Source organism: Alligator sinensis, unplaced genomic scaffold (assembly GCF_000455745.1).
Source record: "Alligator sinensis unplaced genomic scaffold, ASM45574v1 scaffold485_1, whole genome shotgun sequence".
Classification (NCBI taxonomy): Eukaryota; Metazoa; Chordata; order Crocodylia; family Alligatoridae; genus Alligator; species Alligator sinensis.
The window spans coordinates 237,504-261,162 of NW_005842957.1; the positions used below are offsets into that span (position 1 = coordinate 237,504).

Here is a 23,659-nt window from a genome sequence, read left to right on the forward strand (position 1 = left end):
ACACTGATCATGACTATAAAACAGATGGACCATGTTAGGTAAACATACTGACGGGAATCTACTTTTTTTTGTTTTGTTAATTTCATGTCTTGGGATAAACCAGTTCCAAATTCTATTGACTGAGCAGAGTTCAGTCATTCATGTCTGTGTGGTGCTACCACTGGCAAGTATCCTCCTTCCTAGACTTTTCAACCTGGGGTTTCAGATACTCCCAAATCCATAGTAGGCAACCTATGTACGAAACCTAGAGACCTTGGAGTTCAGATGCTGCCTAGTCTTGCTTGCTGCTAGCCAAAAGGTTGATGGAACAAGCTAGAGGGAATGCCTGGGGGCACTTCCCTATTACCATGAATTGTGTAGCTGAGATCCTCCCATTGGGAGGCTATAGTAGACTCTTGCAGTGCAATGGACAGGTTTCCATCCTCAATTACATCAAGTCACTCAAGGCCAAGAAGAATGGGATCTCCCCTGCCAGATCAGTAAAACCACCTGGACCAACACCATTATCATGGTGTCTTCCCTGCCAGACACGCTGCTGGAACTCAGCGTCCACAGTTGTTGGGGCTGAGAGTCCCCTTAATTGCAAGACTCCTGGCCTCAGCTGCTCATGGTGCATCCCCATGGTGGGGAGCCCCATCAGGTGACAGGACTGCCAGCTGCAGGGGAGACCCTGCTATAAGTGGAAATTAAAGCATGATAGCAACCAGCTAAAAAGTCAGTATACATTTCTGAGGTCTAACCAATTTTTTTTTGCAAAAACAAACAAACAAAAAAGATATATAAAAAAACTGTACCTCTAACAACCCATCAAGTGACGACTGTGGTTCACCTGGCAAACCAAAACGTACTTTGATAGTTAAACTATTTTAGTCCGGTTACACAGTTCACACCATGCACCCATAACCATTCCAGTGCTTTCACGCATTGTTCTCTTAAGAGGGTTTCCCTCTGAAAAGTCTACGCCAGTCCCCTCTCCACCATATGAGGTCTGCCATTTCTTTCCTGTCATCTTCTGTGTTTCTGTCGTACCAGTACATTTCACACAGCCCCATTTTAATACAGTCCTGAACTGTGAAGTCTGAGCCAAAAGGGCAGGTTAGCATACCCCATTTGAATACGATAGATAGTAGTGCCCATTTGCACTCAGTCCCTTTCAGTGCTGGCTCTTTTCCAAGTCATGGTGAGCCACTGAACTGAATGCATTTCAACTTTCTCTTCATTCCCAGTTTAGCTGTACCTTTTTTTTCAATTTCCAATGATTCCTGTGTTTTCACCAACCTTAAATGTCTCTCAAACATTACGAAACAGGGCTCCAAACAGTTCACCCAAAATCCTTCTGCCACACCCTCTTTTAGACTGTGGCACATTAGTGTAGCAACGCCCTCCATGAGGTGGAGCTGGACCAGGTTGCCCTGTGCCTCATCAGCATATAACTTATGGAGGATTCCAGGACTCATGACAAGAACACCCAGTTGCAGTCATGAGTTGAGGTTAACTAGCACATTGATCCTTTGTGGGGAGGGTCAGTATTTGTATTACACACACACAGTTATCAGTGCTGAGCTCTAGGGTCACCATTGGCTTGAAACACTGTTGACTCTGCTGGGGTCCAGTCCAATGAACAATATGGTAAATTATGAATCTTTTGGCTTTAGACTGATATCATGCATAGTTTGTACTATATAAAAGTAGGTATAAAAGTACTGCTTAAAAGTGTGTTTATGGAGTATCTGTGCTAAAATTTACAATAGTTTCAAAAAAAGGTAAAATGCATCAATTCTGGATGAACTGAATGATTACAGGCATATTTACTTCAAAGTGTTTTCAAATTTGCCCCGCATTTCCATGTGTTCACAGACAGCAAGATTGGCTCTGAGGTAGGTGGGGAACAGGCTGCAGGGGAGGAAGTTGGGTGGGAGGGGGCAGAAGGCAAGGGGCCCACCTGATCCCTATAGATTTATTTTCCCTGCTGCAGCAATGGGAGGGGGACAAATTCAAGGCAAACCTCCAGTAATTAGAGTCAATACCTGGAAAATTAGAACAAATTTATCCATTTATAAATAATAGAATCTAATTATTGGGAAGCCACCTTTATATTCAGAGTCATCTTGTATTCAAGTAAATACATTTAGATATGCATTTAGATATAACTTCCTATTTAGGCAGCTGAAGCTACTCTTCTGACATCATATATTCTCATCTTCAGTATTTCATTGTAATATGTTGGTCAGCTAACTTAGAAAATAGATGGTGTCATTTAGAAGAGAGATTAAAAAAACCTCTTAAAATACCTGCCAAGAATAGGAATGAAGTTAGCCCACATGTTTCTCTTCTATCGTGAAGCTTCAGCAAGTTCTGCTATCAATTCCTCTGAGACCATGACTATGAATAGTATTTGGTTTTCTTGACTTCTTTATTGCAGACAAAAAGATATACAATAGCCATGGATGACTAACTCTAGATCTTGGGGGGAGGAGGGGTCCCTAGCCAGCAACACTTTTGGTTCACTTCCAAAGGTTCCTTCCTTTCCTTACGAGCCTGTCTTACTGAGAAGCATTTTCAAAAAGTGAAATATTTGCATGATTTCTAACATCCTTGTAAAAATGGTAAAACCATGACAACTAATAAGCATATATTTGTTAGGGTTAACATAAACGAGGGAAAACTTAACCATTCATTGTTAGCTTTGCAGGTCTGTACATTCATCCACAGATGAAAAGTATTTCCAGAAAACACAGACATAAAATCTCTCCAGCTTAACAGGAAAGGACTAATTAGGCATGTTTACATGAGATGTTTACTGTGGAGCTGACTAATTAGCTCTGCAGTAACCATTGTGTATCTACACGTGTACTCCTACTAGGGTGGAGTAAACAAATTTACTCTACAGCAGTGCACTTGTAGATGCTGCCCTGGCTGGCTGGGGCATGAGGGTTCTTCAGTGAATGGGCTACCTGCCAGCTAGCCCCACACCAAAGCACCCTTGTGCCCCAGCCAGCCCCTCCACAATATATTCAGCCAGGTCAGAGGAGCCCTGGGCTGGCAGGCTGATCCCCCAGGCTCCCTGCTCCCTCAATGCGCTGTGCTCCTGGGTGCCCAGGAGCAATAAACTCCACAGCAATAAGCCCTGAAGTTTATTCATACGCAGTAATAAGCATGTGTAGATATAACCCATTTTGAAGTTCACAGAAATGTAACTTTTTGTAATGTAACTATCTCTAACCAAAGGACAAAGCTCTTTGCTTACACATTTTCTACTTCCTCACTATGTTACATAAAAGCTTCTAAAACAACTTCAGCCCCTTCTCAATAGGCCCATAAGGTAACTGCAGAACACACCATTCTTGACAAATGAACGATCTGGGTGGACAGTATACTGCTAATGATGAACTTTCACACATTAAGCAGGAAGGAACTATATTTGTGTTCGCAGAAGCAGAAGTCTCTGGTAGGAGGCATATTTTGCATCGTTTGAGTGGCATAAAAAGCCCATTGCTACCTGTCTATTGCCATAATGTATCATAGCTTAAGTTATACCCACACACGAACACCTTGGACATTAGTTAACCACATGCCTACTTCACAATGAAAGGAACTCGCAGTGCTCAAAACAAAAGCCTCTCTTATTCAAGACATAGAAGATTCCTCACTGCTTGCTAGCAGAACTAATTTTTATCTTGGTATGTACAGATTGTCCACCTCATACACTTGAAAGAATTGGATTATGTTGAAACAGAGGTCAGTATATACAAGCTTTTATCCATCCCAAGGTAAATCAACATCATCCAAAAATAAAGTCTGAGTAAAAATCTAATACACTTCACTTTGCCAGATGCGCAAAAAGGATCTAGTCAAAGTCAATTAGAGATTTCAGAGGTGACACGTTTGCTAGGTCCAGCTGGGGGAAGAGAGCCCTATATTCAGGTGCATAATAACATCATATAAAGGGAAGCTCAGACGAGAAAGACAAAAAAACTGGTGGTAAATACAGTCAACCATTGCTGAAATCAAGAATCTCATGGCGGGGGCTGGATTTTGGAACATTTCACACACACACTGGGTGCATCTACATGTGCAAAAGCTCTGGAAACAGTTTACTCCTGAGTAAACTACTCGAGAGTAAATGCTTCTGGGCATGTGTCTACATGTGCAAGTACGCAGGAACAGATTCGCTGCTCCTAGCAGCAGACAGATCCTGCTCCCTACAGCCCTGTAACCAGCCCCTCCAGCAGCCAGGGGGAGCTCTAGGCCAGGAAACAGCGGTCTCCTAGCAGGGGCTTGGACATTGCTCCTTGGCCCTAGGAGCTGCCTGCTGCCGGGGTGGGCTCTGCCATCAAAGCCCAGGCAGAAACAGTGTCCCCCTGCCCCAGGAGTGGGGAACGCTCAGTCCCCGTTCCGCAACTGCAGGGCTGGGGCTAGGAATTCATTATTTCTCAGCTCAAGCACCACAGTTGTGGGACCCAGACTGGGAGATCCTCCCAGGGTCAGTGCTAGGAGATAAGGATCTCCTAGCCTGGGGTCTGGCAGTTGTGGAGCTTGGGCTGAGAGATAAGGATCTCCCAGCCCCAGCTCAGCAATCGTGGAGTGGGGGCTGGGAGCTTCCTGCTGTGAGGCCAGGGGGACATTGTCTTCACTCAAACTCCAATGGCGGAGCCTGCCCCAGGAGTAGGCAGCTCCTGGGGGCAGGGAGCAATCTCCCTCCCTGCCCCCTGCTGACCAGCTGACTGGGAGCACATTTGCTCCCGGTCAGATGTCTACATGTATGGTACTGCGCAGTTACTAACCACAAGTAGATTCGCTACTTGCATTTGCAGGGGGCAAATTTACTCGTGATTAGAGCCAATTACTGTGCAGTAAGGATCTGCACGTGTAGACATGCATGCTTACAGCTCAGTAATTACCTCTACTGTGCAGTAAAGTGGTTCATGTAGACATGCCCACAGCAGATCAAATGCATTGTTAGGAAGGACACTGCCTTTCAGAATCTCTAAGATTTTTACACCTACGGATTCTTGTTGTCAGACTGAAAGGAGAATGAATAGATAGGAAAACAGGTTTGGGAAAACATTAAAAGGGCACGAAATATCCAGCCAGAGAGGTAACAGGAAAATCTATGGAATTATCTAAGCATTACTGTTAGGCATGTATAAATTCTTCATTTTCCCCCATGAACATGATCTACTCCAGATCTGGCCCCACTAAAATAAAGAAACCTCTCAACAGCAAGGATTCCAATTCCTAAGATATCTCTAGGCCACTGTAGTGACAGCTTACCTTCTTCAGCTCATCCTGTATGCTTTTGCTGTTTTCTTCTGATGACACACTCTCCTTCTGGTTCTCAGATTCTGTTGGAGGCTCTGATTCCTGTTCTTCACCAGAAGATGTTTTCTTGTCATTCATCTTAGCAGCTAGGTCAAATAACCTGGATTTAAGATCTTCCTCCATAAGGTCTGCTTTAATTTTATCGTGTTGATCCTCACTGCTTATATCACTTTCTGATAAATCTTCAAAATCCTATGATGGAATCAAAACAGTAGAACAATAGAAATAAAACTCAGAGTGAACAAATAAAAAAAAAATCAAACTGATTTTTACCTAAGCTATGTTGAAGTTTGTAATTCATACAAATACACTTATTTTTCAAGAAATCTGGAAAGATACCATGGTATAAATCTCTAGACAGTTAGATTTTCAATTTGGTATAGATGTGCAGCATGTCTACCTTTCAGCACACGGACTTGATTATTTTTGCTCTCTCCTATTTTACATGGGAAAACACAATAAGTGCATAAAAATTAACTAGACAGACAAGGTTCCTTGGGTGAATTTGATTAACTATTTTTTTAACAGAATAATCTCCTCAGGCTTGGGATGTAGATGGCTGCCACAACAGATAGGAACTTGAAAATGTACATTAAAATATGAGCTTTTCCAAAACAGAAGTTTCTGCAGAGTGAAAATTGATTTTTACCACATGGACTTCCAAATCATAGCTCTGAGCAAATGGGGTTTGTAGATGAAGAACAGATTCTCAAATGTTTTCACTCTGCTCAGTGCTACAGTAGATTTTTAATGCATTTAAAATGCTGGTCTCCTTAGAACCTTTTCATCCATTTTTTAATCCCTCTTCTTGTTCAATCTACCTTGGGCCAAGCCTCTTTCACCTTTACGTGCCTACAGGGCACATGTATAGCTGTGCAAGCGCAATTTTTCACACTGAAGTGGGTTTAAGATTCTCTGTCCATTTGTGGCAGAATAGGGATGTTCAAGTATGCACATCTCTCTCCTTTCTTTCAGCCCTAAGCACCTGCCTAGGGAGGGAGAAACCCAGGTACTAGGCTCCCCTCATACTGCGGGGATCTCCCACTTCCCAACAAAATGTTCTAAAACCACAGGGCCAGGGACTGGGCATTGCCAAGAAAACTCTCCAGGTTTTCTCTGGAAGCTGGCCAACAGGGCAAAGCAGGTGAGGAAGATACGTAGGGCTAGGAAGAAGCAAGCAAGAGGGAGGATGGCTCAGTGAGATGGATGCAGTCTTGGATAGAAGGAAGGGGCCCTGGGTTCTGGTTCTTTCTTCTGGCTCCCACTAGCTCTTCTGCATCTTGCATTTAATATTCATTGGACAAAATAAATAAACAGAAGTAGGATAGTCCGTCTATTCTATTTTATGGCCAGGGATAAAAGGCAGGTTGACCCTCTCTTCCCATTGCTTTTGTTGTTTTTTGCACCTAAAGTTTTGGGACATACATACAGTTATGAGTCTACTTGGGCAGTTCTATTCCACTCCTGGGCCTAGGCAGCCTTTCAAGAGGAGACTAGACAGTCACCTTGCTCGGGTCACCTGACTCCCAGTTATGTTTCCTGCTTGGTGCAGGGGGCTGGACCCAATGAACTTCTGAGGTCCTTTCTGGCCTTACAATCTATGAATCTATGAATGCTCAGCAAGATAGCACAGGGCAAACTTACCTGCACAAATGCAAAAAGAATTCAAATTGTGTATAAGTGCCCCAAACAATTCTTATACTGCTGTAAGATGTATAAAGGTGAAATAGGAGGTGGCCCCTACTTAGCATTTTCCCAAAGGGTGCTTATGAGGTCAAATTCCAATAGAAACAGTAAGGGATACAGAACCCGTTCAGAAAGATTTTGCTTTTTGATCGATTGTTCTCTCATGGATGGCACTGACATATTGTATCAATTGAATTTGTTGATCAGAACATCAGTTGACATTTACAATTGATGTGGGGGTGAAATAGAGTAGCTAATTGTTGCATGTCATTTTAGAAACACAAATCTGGATTCAAATCCTGGTTAGGAGCCCCAGTGGAAATGAGAGAATAGTACTCTCCATGCACAGTAATACTTCTTGAGCACGTTTACACTACAAAGCCATCACATCATGTTCTACAGCTGATTGACTCTAATGGAAAAAAAAAAGGTATGGCCTATTAGGACTGAGCAGACCCAGTGTCAGGGCCTTCAAGAGAACCTGATTAAACTATAACAATCTGGTAGAATTACACCCTTGTATTCAGGGCCAACACAATCATGTTATCACCCTTCCAAATCAAGAACTTGATTGGGGTAAGATTGTACTTAAAGGTTAGTTCCTGGTTGTCCACATCCAAAGTCCAATTAAATCTGTGGATGTTTTTCAGTTTTATGGGCTTTGGATGATGACCTAACTGAAAAAAGGAAGGTAGTTAGCTGTGTTAGTCTGAAGAAGTCAACCAGGGGCTTTTACTTGGTGAAAACCAGGTGTTCATAATGCTCAACAAAGACAAAGCAGTTTGTAGCTTATTGAGTGGGCATGAAGAATTAAAGACTGTAGTGAGCATAGGCTTTAATTAAACACATTAGCATATGTTGAAAGCTGCCTTGCCATCACTTTGGCCTTGTCCTAGCTCATTTGCATTAAGAAACTCCTTCCTTTTTTTCCTAGTGAAGACACAGCAGCATCATACTGAGTTTGTTGAGACCATGGATGCAGCTGTAGCTGCTGGTCATCTTTCTATCTGTGCTCCACAACTACTGCTTCGTTATGAGCAAGCTAGGTATTCTGTAGTTCCTGTTTGCACACAGAGAGAATTATTACCCAATGCCATAAACTTAAATCACCAGGATTTTGCTACTGGTAAGTTCCTGAGCTTTCAAACACAGTTAACTGTTTGTAAATGACATGGTATATTTTTCTGGATTATGGATTGTTTTAATCAATTAAGTTTAGGTTAGGTTAATTTGGGGTCCTTGTCAATTTTTAAAATTAGAAATATGATTTCTAATTTTACTGCACAGAAGCACTTGAACAAGCCCGAAAACTAGTTGGGGTGGTTCAGTAACGAACCCACATTACACTGTGACCTATTAAGAAAAGAAACACAAAAATGACTGTTACTTCATTGTAGGACACATAGAAAAGAAGCAGCTGTTCTTTTTGTAAATAGCTAAGGTCATATAATACACTCTACAGGTAGGAAAGTCTGGGGTTAAAAGGCTCATATTTTCTGTAACTAAAGCACAAGTGCCATCTAGTGGAATGATTAAAGAGTAAACCCTGTATTTCGACATCCAGTTATAGGGACTAGTCAGAGGTACAGGCAGTATGTGGAGCTAAATGGCTGGAAGACTGTAATTAGCAGGTGATGCCATTTTATAAAAGCAGTAGCTGTCTTCAAAATGGAAGCAAGTGTCATTCATATAAAGCAATTAAGGTATTGTACTTTCCATCGTGTGTGTGTGTGTGTGTGTGTGTGTGTGTGTGTGTGTGTGTGTTATGGAAAGTACAATTCCTTAGTATACATCACTACGGATTCCAAGTGCACTGACCTATGGAGACCTAAGGAGGGGCACTTTATGCCCAAACAGTGCTATCAACAATACAGTTGGCTCAGAAAAGATATCTCAAAAAATCCTTGCCCCTTAGACATTTCTCAGACTCCCCCTGGGAGTCTCTGCAGTGACGGGGGAACCTTGAGGTGGCTCTTCCCAGCCACAGGAGCTGTGCAGTGCAGCGATGCACCAATCTGTGCATCTGTGGGAGAGGGAGGCAAGTGTGATGAGCAGAATAGTGCTCTCCCCCTACTCTGGGCACTCAAAGAGCATCACCCCGTATATAAGACATTTAATCTGAACTGCTCAGTCTCAATGGTTTAGTTTGAATTAGGGAATTACTTTTGCAATTGCATAGAGTTCTGCCATTCCTCTACTCTCATTTTTCTCAGGAATATAGGCTAAGTCTGGATGATTTGTCTTCTTACTCCAACTCATACTGCCAATCCCCTGGATCATTTTCACTGCCTTTCACTAGAATTTTCAATCCTAGCTACATCCTCTTTGTAAATGTTTTATTAGAATGGAAATGGCCAGTCTCCTTCGAATTTCTCACCTGTGTTTTATCTACAATGGTTTTGTGTTACTGTTTGCTGAAGGAATGAGCTGCTATCAGGAGTAAGTTTAAACTATACAATTTGTTTTGCATTTTTTGCTCCTTCCCCCTGTGTCTTGCTTCCCTCTTTTCTGCAGTTGGACAATCTTGCTACTTTAAAAACATTGCCTCTGTGAAAGTGATTCAGGGCCAAATTTTGCCTTTGCCTCGGTTCTCTGACAGGGGCAAAGAAAAAACAAACAAATGATTTTTGCCTTTTGCTTTATATCTTGTGGGCTCCTTGAACACACTGGAGGGGAATTAAAACTGTTGGTGAAAGACACCTGAAAGAAGCCTGAAAGGGATAACCATTTTCTGCACTGGCTGGGACACTGTAGCATACGCTATACCTGCTGCTAAAGCGTGTAGCTCAGCGTGCCAACAAGCATCCTGTGCTTTGGAAGCATGGATCTGATCAGGGTGATCTGCTTTTTGGTACTTCTTGCAGAGCAGCAGGGGGCATGAAGACCAAAGTATATCTCTGTGCATGCACACACATACACATTTTCCCTCTTGTGCATGCATTATAATACTTGTAAGACAAGTAGAAAGGGAAGGAAATAAAATTCACTGGCTTTGGCTCTTGCTAAAAATAAATAGAGCATGCCTGGAAATGTACCAGCAGAGGATGTCTATATCTGTCTTCTTCCAAAGGGGCAGAGCAGATGCAGAACACGCTAGCAAGAAATAATTTAACCAGTATCCTCAACATTGTGAAACACTAGGATCCCATTAAGGGTTGGGAGCAAGTGAGCAGTTATAAAGGTTAGACATAAAGGTAGGTGATATAAACCAACAAAAGAAAGAACTAACAATGATTGGTCTGTGAATCTAAAGTGTGGAGCAGATTGCCTATGTACTTCCGAAGTGAAGAATAGGGGAAAGGAAGATTTAATTCCTAAGGCAGTTGCACTATCCTGATGCATTAGAGGATGTCCCAACCATGGGATTCACGAGACAGAATATCAGTGAGCTACTTGATCATCAGTGAAGGAGTAAAGGCCAGCTCAGCTTTCCATTCACCTTGTTCAGTGTTCAGGATTGTAATAGCTGCTATTTGCCTCTGGGGAAAATCAGATCCTACATGGAACGCCAGTCACAGCACTAGGGCATGCACCCAGCAGAGGAGTTTTCTGGTTACACTGTTATTGAACTAATTTAACAAAGTACAGAGAAGGGCAACCTAAATGATCAATGAGTGGCATGGAGTAGTTGCCATACCAGGAGAGACTAAAAAGGCCAGGGTCTTCGGTTTGGAAAGGAGAAGCCTGAGTGGGGAAATGATAGAAGTCTATAAAATCTTGAAAGGTGCAGATTAAGTAAACAGGGAATGGTTAATTGTCAAGTCCCAAAACACTAGAACTAGGGGGCCCCTGCTGAAATTAGCAGGTGACAGGTTTAAAAATAAGAAGAAAGAGTACTTTTCTAAGCAACACACAGAATCAACACTTGTCGAATTCATTACCACAGAAGGAGGTGGAGGCAAATAGCATAGCCATGTTCAAAAAGGGGCTGGATAAATTCATGGACAATAAATCTATTAATGACTACTTAACCGAATGGTTGGAGATGTATCGTCTCGCATCTGTAAACTCAATGGTGGATACCAGGGAAGGTACTGAATAGGGGATATCTAGAGCTATCCAGCTCAAAGCTCTGTCTCTATCACATCCACTTCAGCCACTGTTTTACAGGATACTGGGACAGATGGACCATTGGTCTGACCGAGTATGGCTCTTATGTTATTAACTTCCTTGTTATAAAAACTATATTTTGTGGGGAGAAAAAAAAAACTTTGCCTGCTTCTGTTTTTTTTATATTCATACTTTAGATGTTATATTTTGCCAATTACCTCCTTTTCTTCCTGAGCAATTTCTTTAAACAAAAGCAGTGTGTAAACACACATCCAATACAAGGATAAGCGTACGTTGGGAAATTAAAACCAGACATTACCTGGGCTATATTTCAATAACTGCTCATTTTCTTTTACATACTTGTCCATAGCAATCACCATCAGTTACCTCCACTAAAAGGTAATTCACCAATCGTTACTACACAGAAGTATGTGAAATATCTCAGTTGTTTTCTATTCTAAGAACAGAGAAAAAATGCAGCTTCATCACATGTCACTGCTTGTTAACTGTTGGCAAATTCTCGGTTGTATTGGTGACTTGTGTGTTGAACTTATGGGTAATGTCATTATCCAGTGGGTGACTGGAAAGAGGAGGAAGCAATGGCTGTACAGCGCAGACCAATCATAGTTTAAGCAACATACCTTCTTTGTACTACATTTAATTCTAATAAGCCAGAAAAATAAAGATATCAGGAGAGTTCTCCATTCTTTCTATGCTTAGCGTAGTTGTAAGCATGTCTGAGCTGCTGTTGCATACTTCCTCCTCCTGCAGCACCCATGTAGTTACCTGATTTGAGCTCTCATTCTTGTGAGTTTTTCCATGATGTTTTCCTTCGCACAGTTCTTCTGAGACAACTTTGCTCTTTCTCCATCTTCTAGACCTCTTTTCTAAGTCATAATTGACTTCCTCAGCCTCCTCACTGCTGTCTGAATACTCTATACTGGATGTCTGTGGATTGAAATTTACATCCAGTTCTCCATGCAAATAGTTTTTTTCTGCTTGGGACTTCTCACTTTGAGTTCTCCTTTGCAGCCAAGGAAGCTGGCTAGATCCTCCAGCCTCTCTGGAAGAATTTACTGAAGATGTTTCTGAGTCAGAGTATACTGTCTCTGTGTTGGTACACAGTCCCGAGGAAGGGGAGGTGATTGGTTGGTACTGATCATTGCCATAAGCCCATTCTGTGTTGTACTGGGAATCAGTATAATAGGAGTCCTCCGACAACTGCCTTGGCCTCTGGCGCAGCTTGTTCAAGGCCACATTCCAGTCATAGTCATCCTCGCTGTCAGAGCCCATCTCATCATAAGCAGACACAACGCTAGACTCATTCTCCAAGGCTTTGAACACTTGGCTCTTTGGTTTGGCAAGCATTCGAGGGAGTGGCAAGGCGACATTTTGCAAAGCCACCCAGTTTCCATCGGTGCTGTGTAAAACAGGAGGCGGGCCTGTGAAATTAAAACAAGAACAACCCCCCACCCCCAAGAATTATTTTAATACTTCAGTGGGAAAGGCTGATTTGCTTGCTTCAGATTCAAATACAGACTTTAGCAGAAGCTGCCCACTTAATTATGGGACCAGCACAGAAAGATGGACAGAAACTTGGGCTATGGTGGATATCAGGGAAGGTAATGAACTGGGGATAGATCACTCTAGATGTAGCCAGCTCAGTGCTCTTCCTCTAAGCACCCACCCCGGCCACTGCTGGAGACAGGGTACTCGGCTAGATGGACCACTGGTCTGACCCAGTGTGGCACTTCTTATATTCTTAAAGAAATGAATACGTGATTTGCTACACGGATTCCATTATGCCTTGAGTCAGGGGCCTAAAACAACCCAATGTTTGGTGAACATTACCTGCACCACTTCTAGTTGCGGTTCGAGTAGCTGCCTTAATGTGGCACTGCCTCTGGGCTAATTTGTTCTGCTTTCAGGAGAATTTACTAGTCTTTGTGGAACACTGCATGAACATGGTTATGCTGCTGCTGGCTCTGAAGGTAACCTATCACTACCACCTGAAGCAGAAGTATTGTAGCTACATTCATATAGCACCAGATAGTGTCATGTTATGTCCTCTCAGGAAACAAAGCAGGACACAGACTCATCATAAGTAGGACACAGACTCATCCATTCCTGAAGTGGCCCTGACTCAGCTGACTGCAGAATGCATTCAATTTTGGGATAAAAATCCAATTTCAGGGATACCAGGACATAACCTTGACATTTGAAATGGTCTGAAAAATTTGGGAGAGTTAGTCACTTTCACAAGGGATCATATGAAAATATTTTGTTTAATCAGAAATCATCACAGAATTATAAAATATATAAGATTTAGGATCCAAGGTGATGCTACAGGTTCTTCATTTGAGGCTAAAGTTTTAAATTTCAGAAAAGAAAAATATGCAAGAAAAGGGATCTATTTATCAAAATGTTAAGGCTTAAACAGATTCAAAATTCATATTCCACTTTCTACTGGATGTGAGAGAGTTTTTTAATGTTGGTTTGAACATCTGATGGGTTTATTATTCATACTTCCTATAATAGCTGTAAACTAAACAGTGTGGTGAGTTTACATACCCATCTTAACACATTGAATCAAATTATGCATCTTATGCAGATTCCTCTGACAGGCACAACTGTTTAGATAAATGGTTAGAAAAACACAAAATACAAAGTACAGGTAGAGGATTACTGTTCCAAATGTTTAAGTTTTTCTCCCAAATGATAAAACAGCTTCTGAAACATTGATATTGTTATATGGGAATAACAGGTGCCCTCAGTTTTATGGTTGTAAATATTTGGAAGTCAAGGTAATGATTTTTTTTATTTGATACTGCTGTTGGCCCATTAGAGGATACAATTATGAAATAAATATGCAGTATAGTAAATATGCTTTGAGGTTTGGAACAGTTTTTCCCTGGAGCATAAACAAACCTAAAAAGAAGAAAACAACCAAAACACCAACAAAATGATAATTAAGCTTCTGAATTCTGTTAAGGATTTTTTTTTTTTTTTGCTTATTATTTATTTAAATCTCCTTGGCCCATTTTCATCCCAAAATTTCATATCAATTCAAAGAACTGGATTAATTATCCCAATGAAGTCAGTCACACTCTGGCAACCCCTCCCCTCCCCCCCCCCGCCCCCCCCCCCCCCCCCCCCCCCCCAAAAAAACCAAAACAAAACCCAAAAACCCCCCCAACAAACAAACCATTTTTTCACCCTCATACTCATCAAGTGATTTTTGCAGCTCTGTCCCTCCTGATGGGTTTGGCTATTCCATGATTAACTGGCTAAGATCTGTATAAGCACTGCCTAATATTACTTCTTCACTCTCTCTCAAAACATGTGGAAAATCAAGTCAATTCACAGGCTGTACCTGGCCACCAGAGCTGTGTCATCCAGCCCATGGGGCTCTCTCCGTGGCCATGTGTGCATGGCACTTTAAAGCGGGCTAAATGCTTTTACACTGCTTTAATGGTGTCGGTGTTTGCACGCCTTGGTGGCATATCGTGCATGAATTCCAGCCACTGTAGGAAATTCAGCAGCGTAATGTGCCTTAAAAGGCTTGGGGTGCAGCTAAACAAATTTCCTTCAAGGAGTTTTAGTTTGCTACCCTACAGCCGCGGAGTGAAGCACCAGGCTCTGTGCAGCCCCACAGCTCTACAGGAAGCCCTGCACGCAGCCTGGCAGCAGCCCGGGAAAGGAGGCTCCACCCAAGAAAAGTGGCAAGCCTGATTTCCCCCCCCCGCTCCCCCCCCAGAGCCTGCCTGAGCTGCACGGGGACCCGGTGCTTCCCTTTGTGGCTGCACTGCTCACCGGGACTGCCTGAGCCCGGTGCCTGTGGGCAGGTGCTGCCTGGGGGGTGCCGTTGCTGGCGTGGAGGGAGCATCAGTCCCTGCCACAGCCCGGGGATGGCTCCACCTGCCGGCAGCTCACCCTCCTCACCCCGCCACCGGAGAGGCAGGTAAGTGCGGGGTGTGTGCACAACACGGGGGTTACTTTGCCCTAAATTGAAGCGGTGGGTTTTAGGGCCCCCGTTTCATCTTCACACCCCCAAAAAGAGTCCAGAAATTTAGTGGCAGGGGAGTAGTCATTGTTCCCAGAGCCACTGCATTCCCTCCTGCCAAATTTCTGGGCCCGTGGGGAACTCCCCAGGCTGGATGACAGGGCCCCATGCACTGGACCTCTCCAGTGTGCAGTCACGCTAAGGCCTGATCAAGTGTGCAGGGTTGTACCAGTGCACCAGATGACATCTGTGCACTCACTGTCCTGGATTAGAAATGACTCAGATGGGATCCAGCCTGTGGACCTGCCCCATGCCACTCATTCATCCCTCAGGGCCACAGAGGGCGAGCACTACAAGTAACTATTACCTGCAAATATGAATAACTGAAATAGATAAAAGCCTTTAAAATTGATTACACAGGTAAAGGACATGAGCTGATTGCATATTAGCAGAGATGCCATGTGAAATGAACCACTACAGAGATCTTGCATATAAAGAGGGTTCAAAATAAAGATAAATGCTACTTAATCAAAGTCATGGAGTTTCAATTCACTTTTTGAAGGCATAAATATCTAATAAGGTGCAAGTAAATGAATGATTGGACTGTTGGTATTTGCTGCTATCACTTGGAACTGCTGGCTGAGATCCTTTCAGCTTTAGCAGGTTTTAAAACGGCGTGACCAACCCGCGACATGTATGCTACAGGTGGTATGGGCAGCCTTTGTGGGTGGCATGTAGCAGATCAGGGAGGAGACAGGCAGCACAGCAAGAGATAGGGCAGGGAGCAAAAACCAGAGCAGCAGATCAGGCAGGAAGCACAGGGCAGGGAGCAGAGCAGTGGATTAGGCAGGGGAAGGGGATCAGAGCAGCTGTTGGGGAGGATGCAGGGCGAATTTGTGGCACTTTTGAAAAAAAGGCTGGCCCCACTGTTTTAACATACAGTTGCTAACTAGAGAACAAAGATGCAGTAAATAATATCGCACGAATCAATACAATAAACCATTATACATAAAGCAGTCTCTGTAGTGCACCTTTGTTTTATCCCAGCTGTGACCTCCATGTCAGAAGGCATGAGGAAATAGTATCAGCAGGGAACCTAAAAGTGCACCTTTATCAATCTGTCATTCAGCTGTGGTTAAGTAATTGTTAAGTGCTAAATTACTGTGTGGTTTACTTCAATGGAATTTAAGTGGGTGCTTAAATTTAAGTATCTACTTAATTGCCTTGCTGAATATAGGCTTTTGGCTAGAATCCTACTCCTACTCATTTTTTTTTTATAATGCATGGCAGAAGGTTACTCTGAGCAGAAATTTGCATAACAGTAAAATGAAATTTGCATAGCACCTGCTCTAAGGAGAACACTTGTGATGCTCACCTGGCCAGCCTAATATCTGCCTTCATACAACAAGGATTTCTTAAGGTGATATCTTTTATTGGATCAAATGCATAGCTGGGACAGAGTTAGACAAGCTTTTCAATGCAAGACAGTCTTCATCAGGTATAAGCAGTAAATACCAGCACAGCATAGACCTGATGAAGAATGCCTTGCATTCAAAATCTAGTTTAACCCTATTCCAACTATGGATTTGAGCCAATACAAGATATCCCTAAGAAATCCTTGCCTCTCACATAATTCTCAGACCATCTTGGCTATAATATTACTCTAACACTACCTTCATACACAAAGGACACTTTAGTAGAGAAATATCTTTGAAAGAGCCACCCAAAAACCCCCAAATACCCTGCTATAATTAAAAAAAAACCCATTGTGACTGCAAACTCCACATTTGGAACTGATTAGAAGAACCACTGAACACTATGAAGATCAGACATTGAGAGAAATACTCCCAGCCTCTCTGCTCCTGGCTGTCAAACAACCTCCTAACTTTGTCCAACTCATCATCAGAAGTAAACTTCACATTGGTCAACAGACATCAGTGGAACACAGCCTTACTTAACAACAAATGCTTAACCCGTCAACACATCTCCACTGCTGCTAAAATCAACATCCCCGCCACAATGAACCCATCAGAATCCATGAACCCTACTATACATGCCTTTTCCAAAATGTGATATAGCTGATCTAATGCCCCTGTGGTAATTACATGGATGAAGCTAAACAGCACTATGGACAAGAATGAATTCTGACAGAAAAAAAACATATGAGACACACACACGTCAGTAGGAGCACATTTCTCATAGGACAACCGTGTCTTTTTGACTTCACTACCTTCATACTCAAGGAAAATCCACCAAACACCTTTAAAAGGCGGACTTGGGAACAAAAACTCAAAAGATGGCTGGATACTAGGAAGACTCATAATATGGCTGGATACAAGGACTAAACACCAGTACTGATTTTCTTACACCCTATAATCTACCTGATTCCTGAAATTCTCCCTACACACTACAGGTGATAATGCCCCTCTGCCCATTTCTTATGCCTAGATCTCCCTTGATGTCAAGCTTGTTTTTTTCTGCTAATTGTTTGTCCACTACCTCTGGGAATTTCTCCCACCTCCACTTTCACAGCTCTACTCGCTGTTAATAGTCACTGTGCTTGCTTCCCTCCTCAGACAGGAAGAAGAATGCATTTTAATCAAAAGTTTGTCTAACTTTATCCCAATCAAGCAGCTGCTCCAATAAAGATATCCTCCTTCCCCCCATATCCTTGCCTCATAGCAATAAATACATTGTTAGCTCACAGTGCATTTACTCTTACTTGACTTGTAAAGATATTCATTTTTTATTCAGTAAAGGACAAATTCTGATGTCCTTATGCAGGGGAAACTAACAGCACAATAACAAGCACTATAGACTTCATGGGTGCTTACAGACAACCCACTCCGCCAAAAAACCCCAAACTCCACCACTTTAATCTTGGCACATCTCCACGTTGAGCCTAGCACATGCCCAAAAGAGGCATCATGTCAGTTTGACCCAGCTCGCCCAACATCTGTATAGATCGGGTGCTTCAGCAGGGCTTTTTTTTGCACTTTTATCTAATAGCTGATTCATTCAGCTATTAGACAAAAGTGCCAAAAAAACCCCACTGATTCAATCAGCTATTAGATAAAAGTGCCAAACAAGCCCCGCTGAAGCACCTGATCTATACAGATGCCAAGCCAGGTTGAACTAATGCGTTGCTTCTTCTGGTAAAGTGAATTTTTTTTCCATATCCATCAGCAGCCATTATTATTGTCGTGATAAGTATTGCCAATTTAGTGCAGGCCTTTTTACATCTGTTGTTTGCACAACAATAGAAACAGGACATTTGTCAAAAGGAATAAACAAGGGGCTGTGTACTAGTACAAGAAATAATTACTTATTTCATTTAGCCTGTCCACACTTTTCCAGCTGGGCAATGCAGACATTTTATATTCCTTCTTTCTCCTGGATTGGCCTTTCTGATGTCTCCAAAGAAGCTCAGACATAGACGATGCGAGGTCCAGGCCCTTGCTTGGTGCATCTTCCATAGTCAATGAGAATGCTGACTGAGATCTCTGTTGAGATAAAATTCAAAGATTATTTACAAAGAGTAGTAGCCAATTATACTCCTGCTACAATTAATATTTTATATAACTCTATCACTAACTTAGACAGTGTGCTGCAACGAAGCATGGGACCATCAGTTCTGGGAAATGGAATTTCATTAGTTCCAAAGTACATTTTAGGGTTAGGCCAGATTGTTTACATGCATTTATAATGTTGTTGTTTCTACTGGGAGATGCAAGAAATTGTCTGGGCTACTAGGTACCAGATGGAAATTGAATACCACGGAACAGTGGTACAAATTTGCTTGTTGGCATTAGTCTATTTAAGGGCTAGCTAGGAAGGTCTACATCATCAAAGGACCATGCTAGGGAGTGCCACGGAGAAGCACTCCACACTGGCGCTGAATGTTTTCTAATCTACAATGGAGATAATGTAGTTGCTTTAGTGCTTGCACCTGACAGCATGAGCTTATTGAACTCACTTAGCACTACACTAAGGGTGTCTCTACACATGCTCTGTCTGTGGGAGAGGGGTGGTTTAATTAGAGTGATTTGGAGAGCTGCTCTAATTAAAGCGCCCACGGTGATTCTGGTATTCAGGATCCTGAGGTTCAAAATGGTGGCAGGAGCACTTTAATTAAATCTCATTAAATGAACTTTAGTTAAAGAGTCCCCATTGCCATTCTGAAGCACGGGGATGCTGAATACATGAGATGCTAATTAGCACACTCCAGCAGACTTGATTAATTATAATATGTTGGAACAGCATCCCTGCACATCTACAGGCACACTAAAGCATCAGGGTTTCATTGGTTCCAGGGCAAATCACGTGTGGAGCAGGCATTGCATGCTTCATTGTGGAGCTACCTAGCATCTTAGGATGCTGTAAAGATGCCTAAGGTGGCCCATGGCTCTTTTCTGTTTATCCATGTACTATTTACTACATACTGCTTCCCACTGGCTAACTGTGGATGCTACATTTAAAAGGTTAATAATAACGGTAATAATAATAAATTAAAAAACAAACCAAAACAAATCTGCAACTCAACCAACTTTAATGCTTCAATTTTCTTGCCTCCCAAAGTATACATAGAGGGTAGACTCTACTGTGCAATTTTAATTTTCTTTGGTAAACAGATTTTAACGGATGCTATTTATTTCTAATACATGGTCTGTTATACCATATTATTTATAATTCATAAGACCTAGTGATTCTATATCTTATGGGAAAATGTTTTCTTAAAGATCCATATAATCACAAGACATTTTAGTGTATTCTTAGCCACTAAATAAGCCACTAAACTGAGTTAGAGACAAAGGTGTAGGGTTTCATGAACCAAATAAAAATGAACTGATAAATAAACATACAGGTATATGCCCTCTTATTTTTTAAATTACCATTTCTTTTTGGAGTTAAAACTATACTGGCAAAATTTTGTGTGTGTTCGGCACACTTGCAAATGAGGCCAGATATACAGTATTTGAGCATAGAAATGTGGAGATCAATTTCAGGTTAGGTTTCTAACATTTTGCTCATTACCAACAGACAGCATTTAGTTGCATTGCTTTCTTTTTCTTATAACGGACAATTTTGCTTTCAATTACAGCATGTACTTCAGCTGCCTGAATGGCAAAGATCCTGCATTTTCAAATAGCAGCCTATTTTTTTACCCAGTTTCTTACAGATGAAAATCTGTCTTTGACTGTTTGTTAGAGAGGCCAGAAATAAGAAAATGCAAGTAAAAGACTGTCTTTGCAGACCTCAGTTAAACGAAATGGTATGCTTTGAGACTGTCCAGTTTCTTTATACAGGGAGTGTTGGCATTTTAGAGCTCTGTATTCTTAAACTGATGCTGAAAGTACAAATAATTGACCAAAGTAATTAACCCCTAAGACAGACCCCTAGCTGCATCAGAGCCCTGCTTTGCATAGCTAAGACCGATAGATAGGTCAGTGTTGACTTTAAGCTATTTTCATGCCCTGAGTTCCTTGGGTAGCATCAGTGTTAAACCCCATAGGGGCCATTAGTTGGCATGGACTGGGATTCCTGCATACCACTTCTCTGGCTATGCTGTCTGAAACAGCAGGCAGGGATTCCCCCTATGCCAGGGGAATTAATTAATTGTGAAGCACTCTGTGTTCTTGGCCCAGCTCTAGGATTTCATAAGGGAATTAGTAAAAAGACAATGCATTAAGCAATAGGGATTAGCTGGGCTTCAGGACTGAGTAAAAGCCAGAATTATTGGCCTTCAATTGAATCTTCCATATATATATATATATATATATATAAATGTAATGACCTTGCAGTAATGTTAATCCTGAGAATGATTAATCCTGAGGGGTTCTACTGCAAAACTCTACAATGCTCAGTTTCAAATTCCAGGACATGAGTTAATAGAAACCTATTGACAGCACTGTGGGCATGTCTACAGGTGCACTTTAATGCACAGAAGACTATTTTATTGCGCATTAAAGCATCACATATAAAAAGTGACATTACGCTGCTGTTCAGTAAAATAGTCTATTGTGCATTAAGCGTCACTAAAAAAGTGTGCAAATGCGCTACTGTGCATTAGCGCAGCCTAATGTGCATTAATTTAGTATCTCATATTGGAGGTACTAAATATAATGTGCATTAGAAAAGGCACATTAATGCATCTGTAAACATGCCCTGTATAAACTAAATCCAATTTATATGTTATGGCATTTCCTTGATAGCTCATAAAAATCTTCAGTTTCTGAAATAAACGGATGTCATTGCATAAAGTATGATGAGATTTAACAATCTAGGCTAAAACAAAGCTTTTAAAAAATGGAAGGAGATTACTGAGAGCTGAACTACCCTGAAACTTGATCAACATTTTAAAGTGGACAGGCATATTTACACATCTTTTTATGGCAGCAACTGTTACTGGAAGAAATTAGAGAATAAACATTTTTTCTGTATTTTTTAAAATGTGTACTTTCCAAATACTTTATGCGTAAGTCAGTTCCGCTGGTACTCCCTACCCAGACATTTGCTCCTTATTCTTGGTGAGTGGTTTTCAAACTTTTTTCTTTTGTGGAACCCTAAAAAAATTTGAATGGAGGTGTGGACTTCTTTGGCAATGCTGAATGGAGATGTGGACCCCTTTGAATTGTAAGTGTGGGTATTGACATACTTTTGATTGATCACAGTAATCTTCTGCGGACCCCTCAGACATAGTCTGTGACCCCCAGGGGTCCATGGACCAGATTCAAAATCACTGTTCTAGGTGAAAAAACCCTTATCAATGTCAAGGAAAATAGGGTGCTGCATCAGAAGGGGGTTTACTTCATATTGAACCTTTAAAGAAAGTATACATAAAGCTTTATAACACACGTAAATTTTGAGCTATATGCCTATCTCTAAGACTGATTCTCCACCTTTTTAGATTTGAAGCACCCATCAGAAAATGCCAGCTCTTAATTGTCACTCTTTTTTTGACTACAGAAAAACAAGTAATTCTTCTGTTGCAAAGAACTCAGAAAGACCACAACAGGCCAGAATGTTTTTAACACTGGCTTTCTACATGAAAAATCTGAGTTTATCTTGTGAATTATGTCTGCACACTTAACAGTACTAACATTTTGCAGCACCCAACAATGCCCTTGAAAGTATCTCAAGACATCTCAGGGTGCCACAGCCCCTTGATTGAGAATCACAGCTCTCACTGCTGTTTTAAAACTTCAGGCAGATCTTCATTTGGCTAACACCATCTAGCCTCTTGATTTATTTTAGAAGTTCCATTATTGAAACACACTATTGACACTTATACAAATCATTTCTAGTATAGGAAATTACTTTGTATTTTAATTTCCTCCCACCTTCCAGAATTTAATAAGATAAAAACTGTACAATTACTTTTATTTCACTACTGTCATGTCCAGATACAGACACTGCAGTAACGTAGGAAGTCAGGAGATGGGAGCACCGCCACAAATTTGCTTCATAAACTTGAGTAAGCCTTAACCCCTCTGTGGGTCTGTTTACTCAGTTGTAAAATGGGAACAATCTAACTTCCTGCCTTTTTAACTAATAACGCCTAAGTAATGCTCTAATATGATTTATGATCTTGCCTGAAAGATGCTATGAACTGTAAATTCATTTTTGTCTTCTGTTTAAATATTATCAATAGCTGCACTATCAGCTTCTCACCTGCATTATTACTGTTTCATAGGCATCATGGTGAAAGTGTGTCTGCAGCTATAGTACAGTCACTGTAGCTTTTGTAGAGATACCTGAGCTAGATTTAAACTAGCTGTCTTGGGTACTGATAGTAGTGTAATCTCTTGGAGCTAAGCCAAGAGCTCAGGGCAGGCTGCAAAATCTGCATGAGAAGCTGAACAAATACCATCACTTGTATTCCATGCAGAGCTCTGTGCTGGCAGGCTTATGTCTCTAGCGGTACCTAGTTAAAGCTAGCCTGAGTCTGACTATGTGAGCTGTAGTTGCTGCACTGCAGATGTCCCCTTAGGATGGATTTGAAGAAGAAAGGGTAGAAATCTAAAGGATTTTGGAGGGAGAAAAACAGAGCAGGGCTTGATGTGCAGGGCCTAAATGATAAGGGTAAGAATCCAATGGAGAGAGAGCATAGGGAGAAGAGACATGATTAAATGGGCATCCTAGGAACTAGAATAGGGGTGGGCAAAATACAGCTCGCGGGCCAGATCTGGCTCGCGAGACCATTCTATCTGACCCGCAGGGCCCCTAAAAATTTTAGAAAATTAATATTTATCTGCCCTTGGTTCCTGTAAAAAATGACAGGAACCAGGGGAGGTAGGACCCAGGGGAAGCCCTGGCAGGCTCCCACAACAGCAGGGCCTGCCTGGCCTGGGACCACGTGACTGCCCTGCATGGGAACCTTAGGTAAGGCGGGTGGGGCAAGGGCAGGGGAGGATCCTGGGCAGGGAAGGAGTCCAGGGAAAAGCTGAGCATGGGGAAAAGTGGCTCCTCCCCTGCCCTGTGGCCAGCGCTCCCTACTGCAGCTGCTCGCAGCCTGTGCGGGGCTGTCCTGAGCAGGCACAGGCAGCCCCAGGTGGGCTGTGAGCGGCTGGCGGGGGGGGGACCCGGCCCCGGGGGGGC

At 42.1% G+C, this 23,659-nt stretch overlaps 1 protein-coding gene across 1 annotated transcript in view; it reads right to left on the reverse strand.

Annotated features, from left to right (window-relative positions):
• Positions 1–23,659, reverse strand: part of LOC102380368 (rab effector MyRIP) — a 222,778-nt gene that overhangs the window by 29,369 nt on the left and 169,750 nt on the right. Inside the window, 3 exon segments of the mRNA XM_025192653.1 lie at positions 5,275–5,514; positions 11,845–12,500; positions 18,387–18,564. Coding sequence (XP_025048438.1) covers positions 5,275–5,514; positions 11,845–12,500; positions 18,387–18,564 — 1,074 coding nt within the window.